This window comes from Equus przewalskii, chromosome 7 (assembly GCF_037783145.1).
Source record: "Equus przewalskii isolate Varuska chromosome 7, EquPr2, whole genome shotgun sequence".
NCBI lineage: Eukaryota > Metazoa > Chordata > Mammalia > Perissodactyla > Equidae > Equus > Equus przewalskii.
The window spans coordinates 70,129,886-70,155,734 of record NC_091837.1 but is presented as its reverse complement, the minus strand read 5'-3'; the positions used below and the strand labels follow the sequence as shown (position 1 = coordinate 70,155,734).

The window sequence follows — 25,849 nt, the reverse complement described above, 5'->3', positions numbered from 1 at the left end:
ATGGCAATTTGTGGTAGAAAGGGCATTGTGGCATGACCTGACTGCAGTGTTGCATATAGGTATGGGTGCGTCATGATGTAAAATGGGCTTTCACAAATGAGACCCAGAGAGGAAGTGAACTGCTCAAGGTCACCAGCTGGTTGGTGGCTGAGTTAGGACTAGAACCACCCGTCTTCCTCCACTAGGCAGTTGTGGCCAAGCATCTTACTGCTCACATCAGTGAGGTCTTGCCATCCAAACAGGTTTATTGGAGGAGTAAGGTAGAGGGTGGGTCCTATGGGACTGCCCCCCACCCCAGGGGTGGGCCTAGACCTGAGGCCTGGTGTGAAACTGCTCCCTGCTCTCTCTAGCTTGCAAATAAACGTCCAGACTGCAAAACTATGGCCTGGGCTAGAGCCACAGGGGTCCACTGGTTGAACTCTGGGCTTTGGAGTCAGGCCTGGATTCCAGAGTCAGCTCCCATACTGCTTGGCTGGGTAGCCTCAGGCGAGTAGATGCATCTCCCTGAGCCCGGTTCCCTTACGGTTAAGTAGAATGATTGTACTTACTCTATAGGTGGTTGTATGAATGGGATAATGCATCTGAAGTCCTCAGCACAGTGCTGGGCACTTAAGCATTTAATAAAATGTTTATTACTCCTCCAGATATGAGCAAGGAGTTGCATCCTTATGGGCATAATTATCTGGGTAGAACATATCGATACTAGGAGTTTCTAGCTTTGTTTTTGTGAAATCTCGATGTGGGATCACCCCAAAAGAGCATTCTGAAGTTCCCAGAACTCTCCAAGCGATTGAAAAGGTCAGTTTAAAAATTGTCTGAAGTCTTTTAAAGCAAACTAGAGCTAAGATGTCCCAGGTTAAACTATTTAGGGTCATTGTGCAAGAATCTTAGAGATCGGGGTCCTCACAGCCTTACCTCTGCCTCACGGAGCAGGGGCCCAGAGGTGAGCAGAGAAACGCAGGTGCTCATCTTTGTGTAAAACGCGCTATCCATGCTAATGGTGGGCTTGTCAAGTGGGAGACATGAACATCGGGACCATGTCAAGCTGGGAAGAAACAAGAAGCATATAATAATGAGATTTTCTAAAGCTGGTGGAATCCTGGGGACTCTTCTTAGTGTATAAGGAGCCACCTGTTTCGTCAAGAACTTTCCAGCAGAATGAATTGTTTAATGATAGGACAAGTGACTTGCAGAGGGTGTGACTCTTTTCTTGGAGAGCGTCAAGGAAAGGCTCGAAGTCTGGGTCTGACCTGGCTAACCAGAGACCACACTTCAGGCAGGGGTCCTTGCATGGCTCTGCCACCTCTGATTCACCGATCGAGCTTACTCACAGCCTCAGTGTGAAATCAGTGACAGTGTGTGACACTCACACTCCTGCAGGTTTTGCTGGCACAGTACAAAATGATCTATTTTAAGAGGTGGAAGAGGAAGTGGAGTTTTACTTCTGTGGGCTCACATGAGCTTTATGTAGAATGGGAAGGTTTTCTTGCCATCATCGTATCCTCCTCTCCTGCCAATCTGTCCTACTCCACGTCTCTTCCCGTTTCGATCATCTAGCTCTATGCCGATTGCTGTCGGAATTAAGGATGGAAGGTACGGCCTCTGCCCACCGGGAACTCACAGTCTAGGAGGAGTGATACAAGTCTAAAACAGAGAAGAGCATAGAATGAGGTGCAAGTTTGGGAGGAGCCGTGGCTTCACAGAGGAGGTGAAATTTGAGCAGAGCCTTGAAGGGTGAGGAGGATTCCGATTGGTAAGGAGGCCATGGGAGGACACTGCCAGCAGCATGGTGTCCAGGGACGGAAGGGATGATAACTTGCTTTTCCTGTCCAGTGCTCAGGGAAGAGGCTTTCTCTGCCAGCTCTGGCCCCGTTCCTAATGTTGAGTGCTCCAGTCGTAACAAGCTGAGAGGCCAGCTGTGCATTTCGCCTCATCCGGACTACTCTGCCTTGGCAGCTAAAAGAAGGCATTCCCTCCAAGACTTCAGACCCACATGGGAAACGGCTCCCCTCCTGTGCCTTCCACCTGGCTGCAGTCAGAGTTGCCCACAAACTTGCAGGCCTCTTATGGGGCAGCTGATGGGTGTCTTTCCCTGCCCCCCTAATTAGTTCAGACTTCTCTGGAGCAGATTGTTAGAAGGGCACCTGTACCTTTTGTTTTTGCAATTGCAGGTCTTGTGGAAACTGTAAGGAAGGAAGGAAAGACTATATTTCTGGTATCACAAAAACTGTTACTTAATGCTGTCATTTAAATGTTTGGGCCTAAATCCAGAACACTGCCTTCCATATCCTCCTCACATTTGCTTGCTTACAGATTTTGCTAGAGGGTCAAAGAGAGGATTCCCTCCCCAAACTGCCATTTGGAATGTTAACTTTTAGAAAGAGGCACCATAGTTTTCTGGCATTTTTGTTAGTATTGGGATGGAGTTGAATCATCCCGTATTATTTTTTTTAGACCCCAATCCTCTTTCACTGTCTCCCCGCGGCCAAGCCACAGCACCTAGGGTGGCGTTTATTTGGAAGATGAGTGGTGAGGGGGAAGGGCTCTGGGGCAGAACTGCCACACCTGTAAGCCTCTGACTGCACACATTGCCTAATTTCTGCACCTGCCAACCAGGGTAGCTATTTGGAGTGACCTCACAGGTTAAAAAAAAATGCTAACTGCTTCATCCAGGAAATTGGTGTGTGTGTGCCGTATGTAGGGATAAAGCAAGTGATGTTTTACAGATACCGTGTGCCCAAGAAGATGTTAGCTATTGAAGGAAATACACAATGTCATGTGTGCTGCCTCAGAGTGTAGAGATGAGCAGTCTTTTTGTTGATCTGACTTTGAGAGACCTTCGTGGGCCCAGAGGGACCTGAGCAGATTGGGGGTTGTTGCAAAAAGAATCCAGCTCCTTGGCTGCCGAGACTCAAGACAGCAAAGTGGTTTCACTTGCATTAGCTTGTCAGGAAACTGCACAACTTAGCACAGCTGTTTCCGACGGAAACTTCAACTTAAATGAAGTTTCAATTTAATTAAACTTCTTTAATTAGAGGAATTAGAATTTATACCGTTTTTTGACATTCCTCCTATTTAAGTGGCCTGAGGGCAGATATAACTTTACAGAGAAGAAAATGGCAAAGAAAAGAAAACGCATGGTCCAGGATCACAGGGACTTATAATCAGTGGTCCAGAGGGCAGCCCTTTTCAGCTGGGCATTTCCGGCCAAGTTCCTGCATCCAGCCTACTCATGACACAGAACTCTTAGCCCTGTTCCAAAATTAATATACGCCCAGTGCCGCCAAAGGCCACCAAGCTGGAGAGGACAAATGCAGAATTGCAAGCCAGCAGTGGCTCTCTGGTGCTCCCTCACCCCGCCCTCAGGCTTCAGTATACCTGTCTATTTTTATCTTTCCTAAGAATTATGGCTCTCAGTGAGTCTGATTTAAAATGAAAATGTATCATTCAATTTGAAATGTGCTGCAGGGGCTAAGAAATATGTTCATTATCATGTCTATAAAGCACTGTGATAAATGCACTGTCCAGGGAGAGATGCTCGTCCACGTATCACCCAGCTCCCCCTCAATGTGTCTGATGCCTGTGCAGTCATCTGTCTCCCTCTTCAGGGGTCCAGAGCAGCTTTGTGTCCTGGAGGAATTGTGAAGCAAATACCACTTAACCAAAAAGAGTCTGTGTGTGGGACTACTTGAATATGCAATGTTTATATTGAAAAGAAAAACTCATCATAAATATTCACTTCATCTCATTTTCTTCACTTCAGAAAAACTCAGTGGTGTTTCCGAGATTTCTACTCCTTCCCCAGTTTCCATCCTCCACACAGAGTAAATAGTGTAGGATTGTAGGACTAGACGGAGGCTTGAGAAATTGCCTGGTTCATTTTCCCATTTAATCATGATTAAACTTAGACACATAGTTACTTGCCTTGCTATTAAAAATCCCACAGAGAAAGAATAATGAAGAACTTGTTTTGGGGTGAAATAATTCTTTATCTCAGGATCTTACAGCCTTTAGTTCTGGCTCTTTTGCCTGAGAGCTGTGCTCAGTTCTTAGGGTCTGACGTAGGCTCTCACCCAGGGCTGCGTATCGCGGGCACGTGGAAGCATTTAACAATTCAGAAGCCAGGACCCCACCTCAGACCTGTTATGTCAGAATCTGCGGCTGTGCCTTGAACATCTGCCTTTTGGCAAGGTTTCCCCAGGTGATTTTTTAAAATGCATCCTGCCTTAAGATCACCGTCCTGGAGGCGAGTGTTGGTCACTGGGTAGACCACGTCTAGGCAATGCTGGGTCTCATCAGATTTTCCTCTCTCCTCGCTTTATGTCTTGGCTCCAGCTCAAATCCAGTGGGGAAGAATTATGATTCCCTCCGCCTTGCAGCAAAGCTTGGCAACTTTCAGACCTGGGGCCACCTCTGGGGCTGAGCCTGTGTTCCCCGGGAGGCCCAGGACATGGGTGCAGCATAGAAGGGGAAGCAAACAAGGGGTATCTGGTGGGTTGATCACCCTGCCACCTTTGTGCTAGGAGCCCCTCTCAGTGTCAGTGCTGAGATAATGACACAAATCCTGTGGGTATATGTTAGTTTACGAAGGCCACCCACAAACCTCATCTCATTTGCTCATCACATTGACTCTTTTTATTGAGTTGTGTACTGAAAAATTCACCCTTTTAGGGTGTGCAAGTCAGTGGTTTTCATTATATTCACAGAGTTGTACAACCATCACCACTAATTTCAGAATATCTTTATCACCCCAAAAAGAAACCCTGTACCCATTAGTAGTCACTGTCTCCTCCCCGCTCCTCCTAGCCCCTGGCAAGCACTAACCTACTTTCTATTTCGATAGATTTGCTTATTCTGGATATTTCATATAAATGAAATCATGTAATGTCTGGCCTTTTGTGTCCAGCTCCTTTCACTTAGGATAATGTTTTCAAGGTTCATCCATGTTGTAGCACGAATCGGAACTTTATTCCTTTATATTGCAGGAACTACTTCATTGTAAGGATACACTACACTTTATTTTATTCATTCATCAGTTGATGGATGTTTGGGTTATTTCCACTTTTTGGCAAGTAATGAATAATGCTGCTGTGTACATATTTTTGTGTGGACATATATTTTTATTTCTCTTGGTTGTATTTACTTAGGAGTGCGATTATTGGGTCGTATGGTAAATCTTTGTCCTTTTGAGGAACTGCCAAACTGTTTTTCCGCAGTGGCTGTACCATTTTACATTCTTACCAGAAATGGATGAGGCTTCCCGTCTTTTTATTACAGCTATCCAAGTCCAAATCCAGGGAGAGCAGGACTAAGTGTGAGTTGTACCCCTGAGGTCGCTATGACTCCATATAGCATGTGGATATAGGGTGTGAAGTAGTATCCCATTGTGATTTTGATTTGCATTTCCCTGATGGGTAATGAAGTTGAGCATCTTTTCATGTGTTTATTGGCCATTTGTATATCTTCTTTGGAGAAATGTGTGTTCAAATCCTTCGCCTACTTTTTAAGTGGGTGATTTATCTTTTTGGTGTGAGTTGTAGGAGTTCTTGGTATATTCTATATACTGGATCCTTAACAGATATATGACATGCAAACATTTTCTCCCATTCTGTGGGCCATCTTTTCACTTTCTTGATGGTTTCCTTTGAAGCATAAAAGCTTTGTTCCTTTTTTTGCGTTTGTTTGTGCTTTAGGCGTCATATCTAAGAAACCATTGCCTAATCCAAGATCCAAAGATTTACACCTATGTTTTCTTCTAAGACTTTAAGACTTAAATCTGTAATCCATTTTGAATTAATTTATGTACTATATGATGTGAAATAGAGGTCCAGCCTCATTCTTTTGCATACAGATTCTAGTTGTCCCAGCACCATTTGTTGAAAAGATCACATTGACTCTTGAGGTAAGCATGGTAAAGGGGTATCACCTCCAGTTTACAGATGATGAACCGAATCCCATAAAAGTTAAGTGATCAGATTAAGTCCTCACAGTTAGAAAGGGGTGGAACCACCATCACTCTCCCATGGGTTAAGGACGCCTGCCCTTGTGACTCTTTGAGATAGTGCCTCTCTCCTCTTGGCTTTGGCCTCTTGAGTCCCTTTGAAAGTTTTGTCTATCTGTGATACAGTTCCAAGGAAACCTCTTGTATCCAACATCATTTATTTCTCTGATAGTTTGTTACTTCAAAAGGGAAAACAAGGGAAGGAAGTGTATGGTGCATGGTGGCCATAGTGAAGGTTATTTCTACAACTCAATATCCAGAGTCTTTTGTTCCTGGTTAGTGGACATCACAGCATGGCTAAACACCTCTTCCCACAAACTTCTCTTGGCCTGTGTGAGACATTGTGGGGGACGAGGCCCCAACTGGGGCTCACAGGTTCCTGCAAGGTTCTTGAACTAGAAAAAGGGAAGCAGGCTCCTTATGTTCCATATTGGCATGACCAGGATCTTTGACCTAAGTTGAGTGTCACAGGGCAGTGGGGTATCTGAAAGTATAGGTTGACCCACCTAACCCTGACCTGAAAGCTCTGATGGATTCTTCACCATTTTCTAGGAGCTCTTATGATAACCTGACATGCCATCTTCAGAGATTCTTCTTTGTCACTTGATGTCATAGAGATTGCGAGACTGAGAGCCTCATACCCTGGTCTTACTAGAGGGACTCTCAGAGCTTGTCTAATCCAGCCAAGCGCCTCGTGAGAGAAGCTACCCAAGAGAAGGGAAGCACAAAGTGCTACCCCTTTGGCAGATCCACCCGTCTGTTCACACTGGTCCATTGGGGGCCTCTCAAGCAGGCGTGTTCTGCAGAATGTTACCACATGTAGATGGTTAAATCCAGCATTGGGCTCCAGATGGGAATGCAGTCAACCAAAACATCACCCTGCTGCGTTTGCTCCACTGTTCACAGCAGCTGTATTTACCACACGCTGTCATGAGCCCTGAGGAACTTGTTAGAAGGAAATGTCTTTCCATACGAGGGGGGGCTCTGTTAAGTGCTTGCTGGGCTCATCCTGTGTGGACTTTGCTTGCTCCTTCTGATCTCCCTGTTTGTACCAGGAGCTGTCACAGGTCCTGGGCTTTTCCCACACACCGAACTGTGACTACTTTACCATATCGGGGCACCTGTTCCCCAGCAGGCCAGAGGCACACAGGGTGATGCAGGCCTTTATTCCAGAGAAAAAAATTATATTGAAGTCTAGGATAGTCAGCCAGGGCCCTGGCAGACAAGTCCAAATCCAGGGAGAGCAGGACTAAGTGTGAGTTGTACCCCTGAGGTCGCTATGACTCCATATAGCATGGGGTTGGGGCCATGGTTTGGATCTAGTAATAGACTTGGGATGGGAGCTCTTCTCCCACTATTAATAAGAAACGGAACGGAAAAACAGCCGGGCCCAGAATTGGCTTAAAAGACACCTCCAGGCCAGCGAGCCACAGAGCCATACTGCGAGTGGGAGAGGACGTCTCCAGGGCCACCTGAGGAGGGCGGGAAGAGCGGGGAGGGAAGCAGTGGGTTCACACTGTAGAGGCACTTGGCCATCACGGTTGATTGTTCTCAAGAAGAAGCTTTCTTGAACCAGAACTACATTCTGCAGTAAACATTTTGCAAACGTTTGGGAGCATTTTTGGATATCTCAATGAATGGGGTGGTAGTTAATGGTCCAAAGATGCTCTGTGTCCTGTATTGTGGGGCTGTCCCAAACACTAAAGAATTGTCTTCCCCAAAGCCAATAGTGACCCCCTTGAGAAACACTGGTAAGAGAAAAGCTTTAACACTAGGGTTCCAACTATTTTGCTGATAAGGAAAATAGCAATTTTTTAAAATGTAATAAGTAATAAATAATAAAGGTACCTTATTATGATAGGTACTGGGAGATTTAAAAATATATCAGAGGATGACCCTGGCCAAAGAAGGCTCAAGTCTAGCAGAGAAGCTAACACATATTCAAAAAATATCTATAATGCAAGACGGAAAGCTCTGTGTCCCACATGGAAACAGGAATAGCTAAAATGCTGTAGGAGGGGAGATTCCATCGTGGTGAATAACCCCAAGGGGAAATCCTGGATACCCTGTGGTCTTAACAGGTAGTCTTGCCCAACATTTATGTGGTCACAAAAAATCTCCATTCAGAGAGCCCTGCCACATCAGAAAGTCCTGTTAAATTGTACTTCTGGAAAAAGAATCACATGTTCTCTTTAGCTTCACTTTGAAGATTTTCCCCTTAGAGCTGAGGGATCCTTTCCTGTGAGGAGTTGATCTCCGAGAGCACAGAGGTCCATGGAAAAGGGGATCCACATTTGATTCCAGGTCCTTCAGTAAAGGACGCTTGTACATGCACAGACCCCATAGCGAGCACATGCCCCTTTTGGTACCTCCGGAGAGGGTGCCTGCCCAGGCCCTTCTCAGTGGACAGTGTGCCTCCTTCAGGCATCCTCCCCCCTCGGTGGTTTCACCTTGGTGCAGGTGTCCAAAGAAGCCTTTGTAAGAGAAGGGGAGGGGTCTTGGGCAGGAAGGGAGAGTGATTTAGATCTTCAGGAAGCGTTGTAGCCTTCCAGACACTCCACATCCATGAACTTACGGGCTCCTGAAGCCCTGGGAGGGACTTCGTGAGCTGGGTGATGTTCTCTCTGTTCTGCGGATCGGGAAGGTGAGGTGTCCAGGCTGTGAGTTGCCTGAGTCTCGCCGCTGGTCAGTGTCAGAGCAGGCTTCTCTACTCTCTGCTTGTTCTGTACCGGCCTTGATGCCTTGGCAGTCACGTCTCCTTACTCTCTCCTAATTCCTTTGGCCCTGTAATCTCCCTGAGTTACGGAACTGTCAGCAGTAAGAGATTTTTCAAATTAGAAGCATTTAAGGTTTTTTGCACAGCTAAATGCTGCTCTAATTATTACCCTGGAGAAATTGCGAACTCATAGGAAGAAATAAGACAAGTGAGTACACAAATAACCGTAATGCAGAATGTGGGAAGTGCCCTCAGAAAGTCACTTGGAAAGTGCTGAGCCCCTGTCAAGGGAGAGCCCACACCTCAGCTGTGGACAGGAAACTCGTGTTACAAGAGGCAAATATTGACGAGTGGGCCTGGGGGATAAGGAGACTTGGACTTCTTGAAGCCCTTTTTATGTGTGCATTGTTCCGTTTGATTCTTACCCAAATCCATCTTACGCCACGTGGAAGAACCGGTAGACAGAATGGTCTATGTTTAAAACTTGGGGGCTGGGGCAAAAAGAGCCTGGAAAAATTCAGTAGCATTTTGCATATATTAAAAACAGAAGGAGCATCTGCCCTCTGACCCTGGGCCTCCAGTATTAAGATCAGTCAGGGCTTCAGAGTTTTCTTGACATTTATTGTGCATGATTGAGATAAATGAAGCAGCATTTAGCTAGATAAATAACCTTAAATGTTTCCATTTTTAAAGCCTCCTGTTAGAGATGGCCGGTAATTTGGTGGGTTTGGTTTGTAGTCCCTCTACAACTGAAGAGCAGTAAACAGTTTCTGCTCAGGGAGTAAGTGAAGGGCAAAGGGCAACAGGAGCCTTTCCCAGGCCAAGAGGCCGTGGGGTCTCCAAGTGCCCTCTGCCCTCCCTCCTGAAGGGATCCACTATCGTGAGCCTGTTGAGCAGAGCCGTGTAAATACCCAGCCAGCTCTTAGCAGAATAGGTGCTGTCCTTTCCCTTGTGCCATTACATTTGTGACAGAACCAGTTGAAAAGGTAAGAGGCACGGAGACAAAGTAGATTAGCGGTCACCAGGGTCTGGGAGGGGGGAAGCATAGAGAGTGGATGATAATGGGTGTGGGGTTTCTTTTTTGGGGTGATGAAAATGTTTTGAAACTCAATATTTGGGATGGTTGCACAACTATGCAAATAGACAAAAAAACTATTGGGTTGTACACTTTAAAAGGTACCTTTTATGGCATGTGAGTTAAATCTCAATAAAGCTCTTATGAAAAAAGAAGGTTGGGTTCAACCTCTAATCAGCCATTTTATGTAGAGGGGAGAAATAAGGGGAAAATGCCATTGTGTTATTTGCTCTTGCACTTGCTCCCTGTCTGAGACCCGTAGCTATGTTAGAAATCTTCCACCAGACGGAGTGAGTGCTTACGAAGGTTGGGGCGAGGCGGTGAGCTCAGTCTGCATTTTCCTTCTCATCCCAGGGAGTAGAAATGAGTGGCCTGGGAGGGAAAAGAAGGCTGGGAGACAGACTGGCACATGATTGTGGAAGCACAGGGAGAGGAGCTCTGAAAGAACCGACTTCCCAGGCCCGTCGTGTATCCACTGCTCACCAGTGGTACCTGATATTCCACGGTACTCATTGTTGTGGATAAAATTTCTGAAGGACCCCTTTTAAAGGCAAATGTGCTGCAGGAGAAGGGATGTAATCCATTGACTCTCCATTAATACTTTAGAATGAGGGGGATTATCTGAGTAACTGGACAGTCGCTCAGCAATATCGCAAGGTGATGGAAAACGGTAGATGCACGGTCTCAAGGCAGCACAAAAATGACTTTCAAATGAGCAGTGTGGACCTAATGAGCATATGCACCTAAGCTGGGATGTGTGTAGTGTAGCATCTCCTGATGCCTCTGAGGGCCAGGCTGGAGCTGATTGAACACCTCTGCCCAGGACGCAGGATGATGGGGATGGATGGGCTGAATTCACCTTCAGAGGGATTTAGACCAGAAATTCAAAGTCTCCTTAGAGTAGAATTGCACCGAATTGGAATATACGATTATCTGAGGCAATTGTGAGCATCCCCTGAAAACTGAGACAAGAAGCAAGGAATGTCAGAGGATCTGTATGAATTGAGATAGTTTTCAGGAGAAATGGGGTAGACCCTGCCTAGAAAATAGGGAATTTGCTCATTGAGAAGGTTGCATTTGTGGAAGTAGAGATCTCAGAGGCCAAGGGATACAAGGGATAAACTTAGGCCCTCTTAAAGATTCCCTTCCAGAACATACCGAAACAGCACTTACTTATAAAGGTAGTGGGATTATAAGTGCTTCTTATTTTCTTTATGTAAATCGCTGGATGTTTATAGTGGGTCTACATGCCTCTCATGATCAGGGGAAAAAAATCATAAGCAAAATCTACTTGGGGAGGAAAATGGTTTCTTCTAAACTATACCAAAATGTGTGAATAGTGTTGTCTCTAGGGGTTAGGGTATGGCCTCTCTTTATTTGCTGATGTATACTTTTTGGCATTAAAATAAATGTTTACAGTGAGCAGTGTTTGTTTTGTAAGAAGAAAACCAACGTATGAAAACCAAGCTGCATTCCAGGTAAGGACTCACCGTGGCAGAGTGGACCGCCACGTGCTCAGGCAGAACCTCTGTGAGCGATTCTGCCTCTGGTTGGTCCTCCCAGAGGAACCTCCAAAACTCTCTTTCCCTCAGTCTTCAAGCCACAATTCTGTAAATCAGCGACACACTGAAATTCTCGGAGGACGTGGTGGAAGGACAAAACACCCCAGATTGTTTTTTGCTGCTCTGAGAACAGCCTTATGCTGGAAACATTGACCCCGTGGGGCGCTGTCTGAGATCACTCAAGGCGGGACATGTCACCTGACACATGTCTGCTTTCCCTGCAGGTGGGCCTACCATGACTTCTTCAACCGGTATCGGGTGCTGGTCAAGAAGAGAGAGCTCGCCAACACAGACAAGAAGGCCATCTGCAAGTCCGTCCTGGAGAGCCTCATCAAGGTGAGCTGGCACATCCTGGACGGCCAGGGCTCTGAGAAAGGCTTGACCAGAATGCCCTGAGCCTTGGGCAGGGAGGTGTTAACTGCCCTTTTTGATCTTCATCCTTATTGAAACTGTCTGAGATGTTAATCCGTTCTCCTACATCAATGACTGTAAAAGAAAAGCCCCTTCACGTATCTAGAGTACCTCCTAGCCTTTTTCACATCTCAGTGCACATAGAAAATGAAATTATTTGTACAGCCCACTGGGGTTTGGGATGAGGCCCCTCCTGGCTACAAGCTGCTGGCCCCAGATCTCCGGCTTCTCCATAGCTCAGCCCACCTGCCTGCACTGGTGCACCCAGCCGGGCGCTCTGATCTGCAGCCTGGGCACAGCCTGGAAGCCTGCGGAGGGGAAAATAGCTGTCTTCTCCTGTCTTCTTTGTTGTGTAGCCCTCCCCAAGATGTTTGTTTTAAATAAGGCAACAGATTTCACTTAATTAAAACAACCTGAACTCACACCTGACACCTGAGACTAGAGAACTGTAAAAGCAGAGCTACTGGGGGCCTTTTGTGAGGGGCAGATCCTTAAACATTGTTCCAGAGTATTCTGGGATTACAGCAGAGTATGAACACTGATCTCAGCAAAAGGTGAAATTATATCAAAACATCTTCCTTTTAAGAAGGTAATAGAATTAAAAATGTTTAATGTTTAATTATTTTGCTAGGAAAATCTATTCATCTGGAGTAGTTCATTGCTAAATGATCAAGATTTAAGGTCGTGTTATTTAGTAAAAGTGATGGTTACCCTCTGAACATCATCTTAGCTACTCGAGTCTGTGGTTGTAGGCAGTGCAGAATGTCGTGCTAAAGATTTAGTAGAGAGTGAGAGGATGACAGTCTCATTGTTGAAGGTTGCAATTAGTTATTTGGACTCTGGTTAATTGAAATTTTTACTGTGGTGCCTCTATCAGTGTCCGCATTTTAGCCTCTCAGTTTTAATGGATAAGAAAAATCTGTCTTCAAGATCAGCTGATTCCAGTCTTTACCTTTGTGGGTACCAGGAGCTGGCCTCTTAGTGTGTGGTCAAGGTGCACAAGTAGCCCACTCTGCCATGTGGCTGCCTTCTCCTTTGTCCAGGGTCAGACTTCCACTCCTCCTCTCCCTTTGCTGCATTTCTCCAAGTTTACCAGCCGAACCTCTGCTTCCCAAACAGAGGGCACTCTAGAGGGGCCCCAGGCCAGACTGGCTGAATCAGCTTCCACCCACTCTGCTCCCCTCCAGCCAACGGGACCAACTACCACTGCCTGGGGCCTGCCCTCTTGATGTACTGAGGCCACTGGGCCTTGCATGGCTCAGCTGCCCCTCCTGTCCACTGATGAGGAGCTTGTCAGCATGTAGCTTAAATGCCTACTCTGCCTTCCTGCTTTCCTCAATCCAGCACTGGACTCTAGTACTTTGTGTCACTCTCCGAGCCCATAGCATGTTGTCCTGTGTTTTTGCAGAGAGCAGTCTTTGCATTGACACCTCTCCCCTAGTTATGAGCACTGAACTTAGCACATGGAAGTAACTCACCAAACGTGTGGAATGAATGAACAAGTGAATTGCCTAAAGGAAGATTATATGAATACATGCTGTTTCCTCTGCCTAAAATGCTTTTTTCCTCTTTTCCCTGTCTGGTCAAGTTCTATTCTCCTTCTAAACTGAACTCTAGAACACTTTCTGGTCTGTGAAGCCTGTTCCCAGATGGAGTTAGTTACTCCATCTTCTGTTGGCCAATAGTATTCAACTTCTACCTTCCATTATTGCATTTTTCCCCTTGTATTGTAATTGAGGGTTTCTCATTTCACCAGACTGTAAACATCTAAATGGCAAGAGTCCCGTTGTCATTGGCTTCCTGGCACGATTACCGGTTGTCACAGGAACTGAGTTTGTGCAGGTGACTGTGTGGCTGACTAGATGGACCTGTCATTACTGGAAACCTGCCATAATGGCTCACAGTTATCAAGCACTTAGTAGGAGTCAGACATTTTCTAACTGCTTCATGCGCTTCATCTACTCCTCGTGTTGTCTTTTTATGAGGAAGATACAAACATGACCCCCTTTTACAGATGAGGAAACTGAGGCACAGAAAGCTGATATAAATTGTCCAAGGTTGCACAGGTGGACTGACCCAGAAACCCCCGCAGTCTAAACCACATTGCCCCCTGAGCCAGTCTCATTGCTTAATTAATGTCACTGCATAATTATCCATCCTGGAGATGAAATAGGAATCAGGGCTTCAAGACTCCCCTGGAGACCTTGTATATCCTCATTTTTGTTTTTTCCCCTTTTGGAGGGCCACATATTCTAATCACCAATTCTCCTAGTGCTCGTGCTAAGTGACCTGGGACTTCAAGTCAAGCAACTGAGACTTGGCAAAGCCACATGTTAGCCTAGAAGGACACATGCCAGCTCCCTGCCCTGTCCAAGAGTGCTGAGTGCATTTTAGGATGATTAGGACAGAATCAGTGATGAAGGTGGGTGCAGGCCAGGCAACAGGCTCTTAACAGCTGCATTCACCAGGGGCTGGGGGCTGCTTCCCAAGGCTATTCATGAGTGATAGTCTCCTTCTGCAAGGATGGTAGGAACGCCCTTCATCCTTAACCTGAATTTGTTTTTTCTTTAACTTCACAAGGATGTGTTGAGTTCTTCCTACATACTCTTAACCTGGAGTGGTCAGTGAGAGGGTTATAAAGAGTGTAATACGTGCGCCCTGCCCTCCAGGACTAACAATCGAGTGTGATTGTTCACATCACTGGAGGAATCGTACCATGGAGACTGGCCATCATGCACACCTCAACCTTCATCCCGACAGTGAAGGAGCCTATTAATAAGCATCCATTGGGAACCCAGGGAGCATAAGGAACTATGTTTATGTGAGGAGGGTGAAAAGGAGATGGTGTTACAAAAGGGGCGTGGTATAGTAAGAGACCCCTGGCCTGAGAGTCCTGGGTCTTGGGTTCTATTCCTTGATATATTTAGTGAGACCTTGGGCAAGGCACCTCACCATTCTAGGCTTTGGTTTTATCATCTTTGAAATAAAACAAGTGGCTTGGGATGGATTGCTAAGATTCCCTTCCACTCCCTCAGTCTGTGATTCTCGGAGAAGAGTTCTCAGAAGACAACCCCCAACTGATGGATATGTGAATAGTCTAGTCATTAAGTTCTAGGGGTTACAGAAAGCAGACCTGGGGCAGGAGAAGGGCTCAAGACACGTGGAGTAAGGAGAGCCCAGCCAGTGGTGACTGGTTGTAGCAGGTAGGCCCTTCAGACAGATCCATATTTGGAAAAATAGTGGCTTTGCAGACCAGCTTGTCACCTTCCTGGTGATTTTTCCTGAATAGGAAACAGAGAATGTGTCCTATGATTCCTGGGATGCATCAGGCACCCCCCAGGCTGGAGCTCTGTGGGAGCCCAAGCAGCCAGGCTTGTCCCCCCACTGTGAGGGCTGAGCCACCCACCTTTTGCTTCCGGGCCCCTCCTCACTGCGAAGGTGCCTCTCCCAGCAGGACAGTGAGGAGCACATGCAGGGATGAGAACCAGGCCCACACCTCGCCCCTCCCAGCAGCCTGGCCATGGAGGAGAGTCAGCGACAGTCTAGCTAGACACTGTGTCCCAGCTCAGCCACAGCTTAGGCAGCACTGTCTTCTCTGTGTGTGGAACCAGGTTCCTCTTAGCTTAAGGGCTTAAGCCGTGAAGAGCAGTGAGTCAGCGTTATTTCAGAGCCCTGTGTCAATGTGACACATATTCATGTGTGTGGTGTTTTCCTTAGACCTTGACTCGTTAACTCCCTCCTGTTATAATCTTCATGCCAGTGAGCACAAGCAGATGGAAGTTTATTTACAAAGAGCACTCAGTTATCATGGGTTAACCATCAGGTGTCCTATCCCAGCCTCATCCACAAGCACACTCCTGCATCATCTTTCCTTATCCACTGGAGTGAGCATAGGGAAAGGCGACTAATTTTAACCTAAATAGATGTGATTCAAACAGTAATTATATGTCCAAAAAAAATCTCGTAAGATAGTCTGAAACCAAATAAAATTTATTTGGGAAGTTATTTGCAATCTGAAATTATGCAACAACTGTGTGGCCTTTTGAGGATAATCTCTAAAATGTCAACCAGATCAGGTCATTCGCTTGCTTAGAGCCCCCCAGTGGCTCCCCATCCCAATTCTGCAGCCTCCAAGGCCTTTGATGGTTGGTTCTTCCTACCACCCACCCTCATTTCCCCACTCAGCCATCCTGGCTCTCCTGTTCCTCAAACATACACAGCTTGTTGCCACCACAGGACATTTGCATCTGCTCTGCTCTTCTTTTGAAGTCTCCTCCTCCACACTTTCCCATGGCTGCCTCCTTCAGTTCATTCAGCTCTTTGCTCAAATATCACCTCCATAGAGATGCCTCCCTTGATTATCGTATGTAAACATCCCCATCCCACCCTCTGCCCCCAATTTTATTGACTTCCTAATCCTCTCCACTGCCTGAAAACATCCTGTGTCTTTGTTAACTCGTCCGGCTGCCATCACCATGTCAGTTGCTTGAAGGCAGGCATCTTGCTTACTGCTGTGTCCAGGACACCTAGCTCAGGGCCTGTCCTGTAGGTAGGGACAAACTCTCTGTTAAACGAATGCTGAGAGGTAGTGTGTATCTAGGGAGCAGGGACACGTGAGATCTGGCCAGGGAATTCTGCATTGAAGGAAGTGGGGTGGCGGGGCAGGTGACCTCACGGCTCGCTGATGATGAACTAGCTCCCCTCTCCGCCTTGTAAAGGATCCTGACAAGTTCCAGTTTGGCCGCACCAAGATCTTCTTCCGGGCAGGCCAGGTGGCCTACCTGGAGAAGCTTCGGGCTGACAAGTTCCGGGCAGCCACCATCATGATCCAGAAAACTGTCCGGGGCTGGCTGCAGAGGGTGAAATACCGCAGGTTGAAGTGGGCTACCTTAACTCTGCAGAGGTACTGCCGAGGATACCTGGCCCGCAGGTGAGTCATGCTGGGGCACGTTTGGGGCAGCAGACTGGTGGAGGGGTGTGGGGCAGGGAGCGGGGGGCTGGCACTCTCAGCTGGTTGGCCTCTCTCAGCCTATGTAATTAGAGTGGTTCCTGTTGGGCCTTCTCTGCACTCTTTCTCCTAGCAGCTGGGCCCATCTCTCTCATGCTCTTCTCACCTGAGAGAGTAGGTCTAGTTCCCTGGTTCTCCCAATCTGTCCCCATCCCACCAGCACCAACCTGGGACCAGCTGGTTTTGCCACAAAACCACCATTTTCCCTTTGTTTAAACTCCAAAGTAAAATAATCTTCTTTTAGAGAAAGAGACAAATTCAGCCTTTCCGTCACAGTTAACTTACATTTAGCTTTGTGATTTAGACCACCAACTTCAAAATCCCTTTGGAGTTTGGTAATCAGGGCTGGAAAGGTCCTGGGAGGTCCCTTTTATGAGTTGTTGCACCGACCTGGCACAGAGAGGGTGGGACTTGTCTAACGGCAAGCAGCTACCCAGGGGCAGAGCCCGGAAGCCAGTCAGGCTCCTCTGCCCCAGCCCAACACCGTGCACAAGAAACTACTTTATTTTAAATGTTTCCCTCCTAACTGATGTCGTTGGGTTGACAAAGCACTAAAGCGGTGTGAGCATCTCCGCTGAGACCGACCCAGAGGAAATGGCCTCCTGTAAGTCCCACCCCCAGGCCTTCATACAAGTCATCACATTTTGGACCCAGTCCTGGTTCAAAACCAGTGACTTCTGCAAATAGGGATTTCCCTGGAGAAGTGACAATAATTGGCATGTGGAAGCCAAAGTTTCACGAGTGGCTGCTCAGTCATCTCTGCTTGGATGTAAAAAAACAAGAGACCCCCGAGTTACAAGCCAAGAGCAGGCATCCTTTGTATCATAAAGTCAGAAAATTGCTCCTGCTTATCCTCATGTCCTTACTATAAGCTGTTTATCCGAGCATGACCAGAGATGATGAATGCCATTAATTACCTCCGAACAGTTGAGAGATGATCTCTGGAGCAAAGGCTATAGAAATGAGAAGATTGTCAGCAGTATCAACACTGAGTAATTACCAACAGTCTGTGCCAGCTAGTCAAGTCATCACTGAGCATCCCTTGTGCGTAGGACTCTGTCACCTGGGTGGTGAGGCCGTGAAACAGAGCTGGCCTGCATTTTCCCTGCATGGTGTTTGTCTTCTAGTGGATATGCAGGGCACACGTGTCTCTGAGCACTTGCTGTGAGCCTGGCACCAACAAAGCCCCTGGGAGAGTAAGAAGTGTCAGACTGACTTTCCCTCTGACTCTGGGGTGTGATGGGGAATGTCAAAGTAAAGCAGGACAGTAGATGTCCACAGGCAGTACAACCCGGGCAGATGGGGCTGGGGAGATGGGAAAACAGGGCCCCAGAAGGTTCTAACCATTCAGAAGATATTTACCAAGTGTCTACTATGCCAGGCCCTGTACTAGATGTAGGGGGTACAAGGAAGTTTGGGACACAGCCCCCGACATCTCCAAGCCTAGTGAGGTCCAGGGCATAGATAGAAGTGTAAACACATGATGTCATTGAGGAACTGCCCAGTTACAGTGAGGGGCTCGCAGGTAGGGGTGTGGGCAGATGAGGATCACAGAGCTGGTTAGACTTAGACTGAGTTTTCAACATGTGGAAGGATTCTTGGACAAAAGGAGGAAGCTCATTTTGCTGTTCTGAGCCTGAGCTTCAGGTGCCCAAGGCATTGCTATAGGCGGTAAGGGCGATGAGGGTTGGCTTGGCCTGGGGCTGTGCGGGCAGGGGCTTGCGTTCATGAACAGCTCATGGGCATCTGTCAGCATGGCCCGCCTGCTCTCTCCCTCCCCAGGCTGGCCGAGCATCTGCGGAGGACCCATGCAGCCGTGGTGTTCCAGAAGCAGTACCGCATGCGGAGGGCCCTCCTGGCCTACCAGAGACTCCGCAGGGCTGCTCTCGTCATCCAGGCCTTCGTGCGGGGCACGTTTGTGCGGAGAATCTACCACCAGGTTTGTAGCCCCCCAAGGGACTCACAGGCTGTGACTCAGAACGAGAGCAGCAGCAGATGGGTTGTCACCAACACGGAAGTTTGTTGGGTGCTCCTAACTTTTTTCTAAGTAATGCACGACTCTGCTCTCACTTAATCCTATCCGAAGTCCCATGAGGGGTTGTATTAGGGTTCTCCAGAGAAATAGAACCAATAGGAGATATGTGTATGTATATGTGTGTGTATATATATCTGTGTATGGAGATTTATTGTGAGAAAGTGGCTCATGTGATTATGGAGACTGAGAAGTCCCCTGGTCTGCCATCTGCACGCTGGAGACCCAGGAAAGCCAGTGGTATAGTTCAGTCTGAGTCTGAAGGCCTGAGAACCAGGGGAGCTGACAGTGTAAATCCCAGTCTGAGGGCAGGAGAAGATGAGAGGAGATGTCCCAGCTCAAGCGGTGAGGCAGGAAAGAAAGGAGCAAATGCCTCCTTCCTCCACATTTTGTTGTGTTCAGGTCCTCCATGGATTGGATGATGCCCCACTTACATTGGGGAGGGCAGTCTACTCTACTGAGTTCCCTGATTCAAATGCTAGCTCATCCGGAAGCACTCTCACAGACACACCCAGAAACAGTGTTTAATCTGGGCACCCCGTGGTCAGTCAAGTCCACACAAAAGAGTAACAATCATGGGTAGGAAGGGTATGTATCATCGTACCCCTTTGACAGCTGAGATGCTTGGAGAAGCTGAGTCACCTGCCCAAGGGCACACAGTCAGCCCATGGCAGAGCCTGGTGACCCATCCTGGGCTCATTCAGACTTGAGAGCAGGGGTGATATTAGGCATCCTGGGTCCAGCCCCTTCGTTTAACTGATTAGCACCCTGAAGCCCAGCGAGGTGAGGTCAGGAGAGAGATCCTGGCAGCCTCCCTGCCAGGCCATTATCCAGTGAATCCGAAATACCTAGTGAGGTAGCCCTAAATTAGGATACGTCCATTCCACCAGATCACACAACTGAAGCTCAATGCTAGGATGAAAGAGGGATTGGAAGGAAATGTCTAAAATCTAAAATGGTCTTTTTTTTCTGAAGTGAACATCAGTCTTTTCTATGATCAGAGAAGGTGTGATTTTTCCAAATAATAATAACTAAGGCACTAAACTGATAATGAAAACACGTGGATGGAGCACACCCTGATATAATATGTGGAGAAACCCGGGCCAGTGGGAGAGGGTTCTGTGAATGTTCCTGGGAGATTGGTGACATCTGTGTGTTGACTAGGTTTGAACCCAGCTCTGTCCCAGATCCGTGCATGATACTGGGTATATTAGTCTTTGAGTGTTTTTGCTTGTTGATTCCATGAACATTTATTTTGCAGGGTATTAGGGCTAGAACATTGATGGCTTTAATTTTCTGAGTAGTTTTTAACTTGGTAGAAAAAAACACAGTGAATTATGAGCTAAGTTTGTAACTGTAGGCCATTAACCCATTGTGGACTCTCAGTAGAGAGTCTTTCTTTGTCTCTAGGTCACCATCATGAGGATGGGATCCAACTCTGTTGAATGGGGAGATGTCAGCTGGATAATCTTTGGGTCCCTCCAAGGTTGAGGTCTTTAGACTGTGGTTTCCTAACTAATAAAACAAAAAGTAAAAAAAAACTAAAAACAAGAGTTTGATAGCTGATTCCCAACAGGTACTAGTCAAACTAGTTAAAACTTGTTCATAAAACGAATGGCCACTAAAACCATAAGTCTTAGGGAGTCATGTCCTCTCTGAAGCTCCTGAAACCGAGGCTGACCTCGGCTCTTGCCTCCTCTGGGCAGTATGTGAGCCTCGCTTATTCCCATCCTGCGGTACAAACCCACCAGGCTTTGTCTCTCACAGGTCCTCAGGGAGCACAAGGCCACCATCATCCAGAAGCATGTGCGGGGCTGGATGGCACGCAGACGCTTCCAGCAGCTGCGAGGCGCAGCCATTGTCATCCAGTGCGCCTTCCGAAGGCTCAAGGCCAAGAGGGAGCTGAAGGCCCTCAAGATCGAGGCCCGCTCAGCAGAGCACCTGAAACGCCTCAACGTGGGCATGGAGAACAAGGTGGTCCAGCTGCAGCGGAAGATCGATGACCAGGTCAGTGTCTGGAGCTCCCACCAGGGGTAGGGGGCTGTGTTGGGACTCCAAGGGCATGTTGGAGAAGGCCCATAGCTTCCTCAGGGAACTGCATGTGCCGGAGACCCAAGAGAGCACAGATGTCCTCAGGGTATCGCCCCACTCAGCAGGAATGGCTACTGATTATGGCAGACAGAATAACGGCCGCCAAAGATGCCCACATCCTAATCCCCAGAGCCTGTGAACATGTTACCTTACATGGCAAGAGGGACTGTGCAGATGTGATTAAGTTGAGGATCTTGAGATGGGGAGATGATCCTGAATTATTTGAATGGGCCCAGTATATTCACAAGGGTCCTCGTAAGAGACAAGCAAGAGGGTCAGATTTGGAGAAGGAGATGCGATGACAGAATCAGAGGCTGGAGTGACCAGGGCCATCACTGAAGAGTCATTCCTTTTCTGTGTACTTGCTAAGATGGGTTCCTGGAGTTGAAAGCAGACACATTGTCACTTGACTCATGCAGAGTATTAAGATGACCGCAAGAGCTGGCTTCTGCAGTGCCCGGAGAGTTTCAGGTGCCTCCTGAGAGAGGAAAGGGAGAGAGAGAACGCGAAGACTATACCTGATTTAGGGGTGTGGAAGAAGAGGGAGAATCAGAGTGGGGGCCACCAGGCATTGCCTTGGAGGTGACTTGGTTTTATTGTATGTCTTCTATGCCAGGCATTTTTTAAGGTTTTCTTGATCCCAGTAGGGCGAGAAAATAAATGAGCCATTTTATACCTAAACCAGCTGCCCCAAACAGGAGCCCAAAAGCAGTGCACAGATAGCAGTCAAATGTTCCTGCTTCTCTGCTCTTGCAAAAGACGAGGCTTCCTGAGAAGAGAGCATCACCCTGGATGTTTCTGTTCTCTGTGAGTTCTAGAGGGTGTCTGGATTGGCTTGGCTCCCTAGTGGGGAAGCAGGAAAACTCAGTGCTTGGTTGTAGGGTGCTCAGGACCTGTGCCCTATTAGCCTGCAGTGATAGGCCAGGTCAAGACGGGAAGGCACAGCTGCTCAGAGGGACAGGAGTGGAAAGGAGAAGGTCTGGTCTCTGGGACTGGCCATTTGAAAAATGCAAACACAAAGATGACAAGATTTTTATTATTATTATTGTGACTGTTGATATCTGGCCAGAAAAGACATTTGCATAGTCAAATTTTGCCAATAAACCTTCCAAGCAAAGTGTATAGTTAAGAGGGACGAGTAGGCCTTGTTGGCACCACTGTACCCTACAAGGAGCCCTTGTACCACCAGCTACCCCTGGGTTTCCAGCCATAGGGCCCTGCATTGGCATTGCTGATTTCTGAAGTGATTTGAGAGGTTAAAAATAAATCTGGTATTTTACAATCCACGTGACTGAACATCAAAGAGAAGCAGATTTAAAAGGCCTATTTTTAAAAAGAGCTTTTTGCCTTAAGCTTCCTGCTTGGCAAACATCTGTGAGTGGTGGCAGGTGTTACCCACCCCGGGTAGGGTGCCCTGTCTGCAGAGGGTGATCAGAAGAGGCAGGAGGGGTAGACTGGATCTTGCTTTCTTGAACCCCTCCCCATGATGCCCGAGTAGGTACCAGGCGCAGTTCTTATGTATTAACTCATTTAATCCTCACCACAACCCTATGAGGTAATATTATTCCCGTTTTAAACTGAGGCACAGAGAGGTTCAATAGCCTTCCCAAGTTCACACAGCTAATAAGTAGGACAGCTGGGATTGAAACTTGGCAGTCTGGTTCCGGAGTACGTTCTGCCACCTCCAACCAAGTCATAAGATGTCTGCCCACTGGGAGACTCTTGGGACATGTGAGAATTCCTCAGTCTAGGGGAGACTCTTAGGCTTATTTTGGGTTCATTCTTATACAGAAAGCATCCTCCTTGGACTGGCTGGCCTTTTACAGTGGGGCGTGTGGCCCGGTGTCAAAGAACATGCTTGGCGCTCTGTCGTGAGAGGAGGCATCAGCATAATCTGGAGCACCAGCTCTTCAGATTCTTGTCTTAGTGCAGTCTCTTAGCAGATGGGGCCAGCCGTTTGGAAGTGAATGGGTTTCCGTTCTTTCTGTGATACCTGGAGACAACTCGGGCAGCTGCTTCCCTGACACACAGGGTTCTTAAGTCAGAAGGAGAGGATACACGTATGCCAGGGATCACCATAGGTGAAGGCATCCCAAGGGGTTTGTCAGAGCAGAGTGGGGTTGTGGACGAAGTCCCAGCTGGACAGAGACCTGAGTTCTGCCTCAATTATATTTGCAACCAGAGATGACAGCTTGAGATTATGGCCGAATCTCTAACTGGGCCTTTTATTCTTTGGAGGGGATTGGCCTAAGATTTCTAAGGTAACTTCTAGCTCAAAAATTCACTGATACCATGATGTGGCTAAAGGAGTGGTTCCCAGCCCAGGCTGTGCTGTGGAATCACCTGGGGGTTGAGGATGCCTTTGAAACAAGTGTCCTCGCTCTCAAGAAGTCAGAGAAGGAGGAAACCGAAAGCACCCAAAATGTACATCTAAGATTTTGTGCACCCAATTAGGAAACACAAGTTTGGTGCCAAGTTCCCAAATAAACAACAGAAAGAAGGAAATAGGATCACTTGAAAGTTGTTGAAAGAGAACTAAAGTAGTTTAGGAGGATCGGAGCTGTCCTTGGTGCTGAGATGTTTTTCCTGTGGGTTTTCATCATCTGTGATGTAATAAGGCACATCCTGCACAATATCCTTCAGCAATAAATACAGTGACAGTTCCTAGGACCACTTCTTACAGTGTTCCTGGTGTAGGCCTATGGCGTGACATTTTTCAGCCAAAATGATATAACCTATGAACTCAGCTCTCTACCAGTCTGGCTTTGTTCAAGCACAATGTGTAAAGTGACTAGGCCAGTTGCACCTATGATTTTTTTAATAATGAGAGTCAAATTTCCCAGGCCTTTATGAGTATAAGGCTATATTTAAATATATTTTGTCTGAAGAAATATGACCCAAACATAAGGATTCAGTCAGTAGCCTTTTAAATCAATTTGATTCAGTGCACTTAGTATACACTCAGTAAATATGTTAAATTAATATTTTATGACTCACAAAAGCATCCACATACACTTGAAAAATAGTATGTTATGAGTCACAGCTTTTTGGCCTTCTGTGCCTCAGTTTTCTCAACTGTGAAATGTGGATATTAATCAGCCTTAGAACATAGGATTTTTTTTTTTGAGTGAATGAGTTAATATATGTGAATCACATAGCCCAGTGCCTGCCCCATAGTAAGCACCCAGTAAGTGTTAGTACTGTGTATGGAATGTGTTCTTTTTCACGTTGCAGGCTTTCTTAGAATGATTTTTCCCCCTCCGTCCAGGGGTCTATAGACCATTGGTTGGGAACCACTCAGAGCCTCTTGTGTACAGTTCTAAAGGTTGTGCTCTGCACAGGGTGACTGGCTTTGGGGACAAGTAGGGCTAAAATCCAGCCCACACTCTGCTCATCTGACCATGAGCCCTGGTGCAGTGCTGCCCTAAGGAAGGAGTCGCCTCCGTTCCAAGCTGTGCTCCCATGGGGCTGTGTCCACCCAGAGGGGCAGCTCTGTGGAGCTCATCCCCCTGGAGACACTGCCTTTTCTGGTTTGCACAAAAGTGCTATAGAAGCCAGCAGTGGCCTGGGGATCACTGACCAGAGGAATGGTTGGTTGCCATATCCTTCAGGTGGGGGAAACATTTCAAGCATAAAAAGGTCTTGCCTAGGCAAACCTTTGAGAGAAAAAAACAAGTTTTTGAAAAAGTAACAATAGCAGAGAGTCTCAAGTTACCTTCCCAGACAGGTTCCTTGTTGCCAGTTGAGGACAGATCTGTGCCCTTTGGCCGTAGGGGCAGAATGAGCATCCTCTCAGGATGTCTGAGGAGCCCAAGGACAACAGAGGTCTGTTTAGAAATCTCCAGCCCACTAGCATCAAGAAAACGCTCCCACTGGTTCAGGACAGAGCCAGCCAGGTTTCTGGGTCACACTGATAGAGGCAGCTCTGAGAAGCTTAGCCTGCCATCGCAGGGAGGGTTTCTGGGGTCTATGAGGGAGCAAGTGCCCCATGCCACCCCGTGCTAGGCTTGGCTGCACAGCCATAGGCCCCTACAGGTATGAGGAGGAGGCTGGAAACACACGGCCCTTCTGGGGTCTTCCTTTCTAAAATCATACATCCAGAACACAAAATGGACAGCTGCAATGAATCCCCATGATTATTTTTGGATGCCAATCATGATGAAATCAGGACCTGCCCAGGTTCTGCTGTTAGGAATCTCCCCACCCACACCCCGAGCAACAAGCCAAGAGTTCAGAGCATCTCTCCAAGGGACCCCTTAGAGAACGCAAGATGAGGATAGCACTTCCTGTGTGCCAGGCAGCAACTAAGCACTTGGTCTCCCTGAGTTCTTGATACCAACCCTATGAGGAAAGAGTTACTGTTATCCCCGTTTTACTCATGGGGAAACCAGGGTGCAGAGAGGTGGAATGAAACTGATCAGACATATGCAGCTGAACAAGGATGAAGCTGAGATCTGAACGCAGGCCTGTCTGACTCCAGCCACTCTTAACTCCCAGACTTCCCTGAGCCTGCTCTCAGCCTGGGTGTCCTAGACGCTTTGTCTTTGCGTCAGAGTCCTGGGGTGTCGTCTTTGTCCATAGCAGGATGCCGTCATCTGCCTATCTGCAGAACATAGTTCTCCCTGAGAATCTTCCAGGGTAGCAGGATGTGCCCATGCCCCTGCCACCTCCACATTTGTGCCTCTCTCCAGACCCCGCACCAGACCGTTCCTCCCCCATCTCCTGGTGATCTGACCCAGCCTGTGCCACCTGGAGATGGCAGTTGGGCTGAACCTCACTTCCAACCCAGAGTGGAGAGAAGTCAAGGTGCCTAGTCTGGCACATGTTCCCTTCCTGAACTCCACTCCACTTGTGTAGTGACCCTTCACCCTGCAGGGTGGGCCCAGACCAGGGAGGACAGTAGAGATGATATTGGGTTTTTTTTAAACAGATGGTGCGTAATTAGATTTCTTA

At 47.4% G+C, this 25,849-nt stretch overlaps 1 protein-coding gene across 5 annotated transcripts in view; it reads left to right on the top strand.

Annotated features, from left to right (window-relative positions):
• Positions 1–25,849, top strand: part of MYO5B (myosin VB) — a 348,390-nt gene that overhangs the window by 259,746 nt on the left and 62,795 nt on the right. For all 5 annotated transcript variants that reach the window (XM_070630194.1, XM_070630195.1, XM_008514690.2 and 2 more), the window contains 4 exons: positions 11,579–11,690; positions 16,484–16,695; positions 18,556–18,712; positions 20,573–20,812. In XM_070630194.1, coding sequence (XP_070486295.1) covers positions 11,579–11,690; positions 16,484–16,695; positions 18,556–18,712; positions 20,573–20,812 — 721 coding nt within the window. The remainder of the gene's footprint in view (positions 1–11,578; positions 11,691–16,483; positions 16,696–18,555; positions 18,713–20,572; positions 20,813–25,849) is intronic.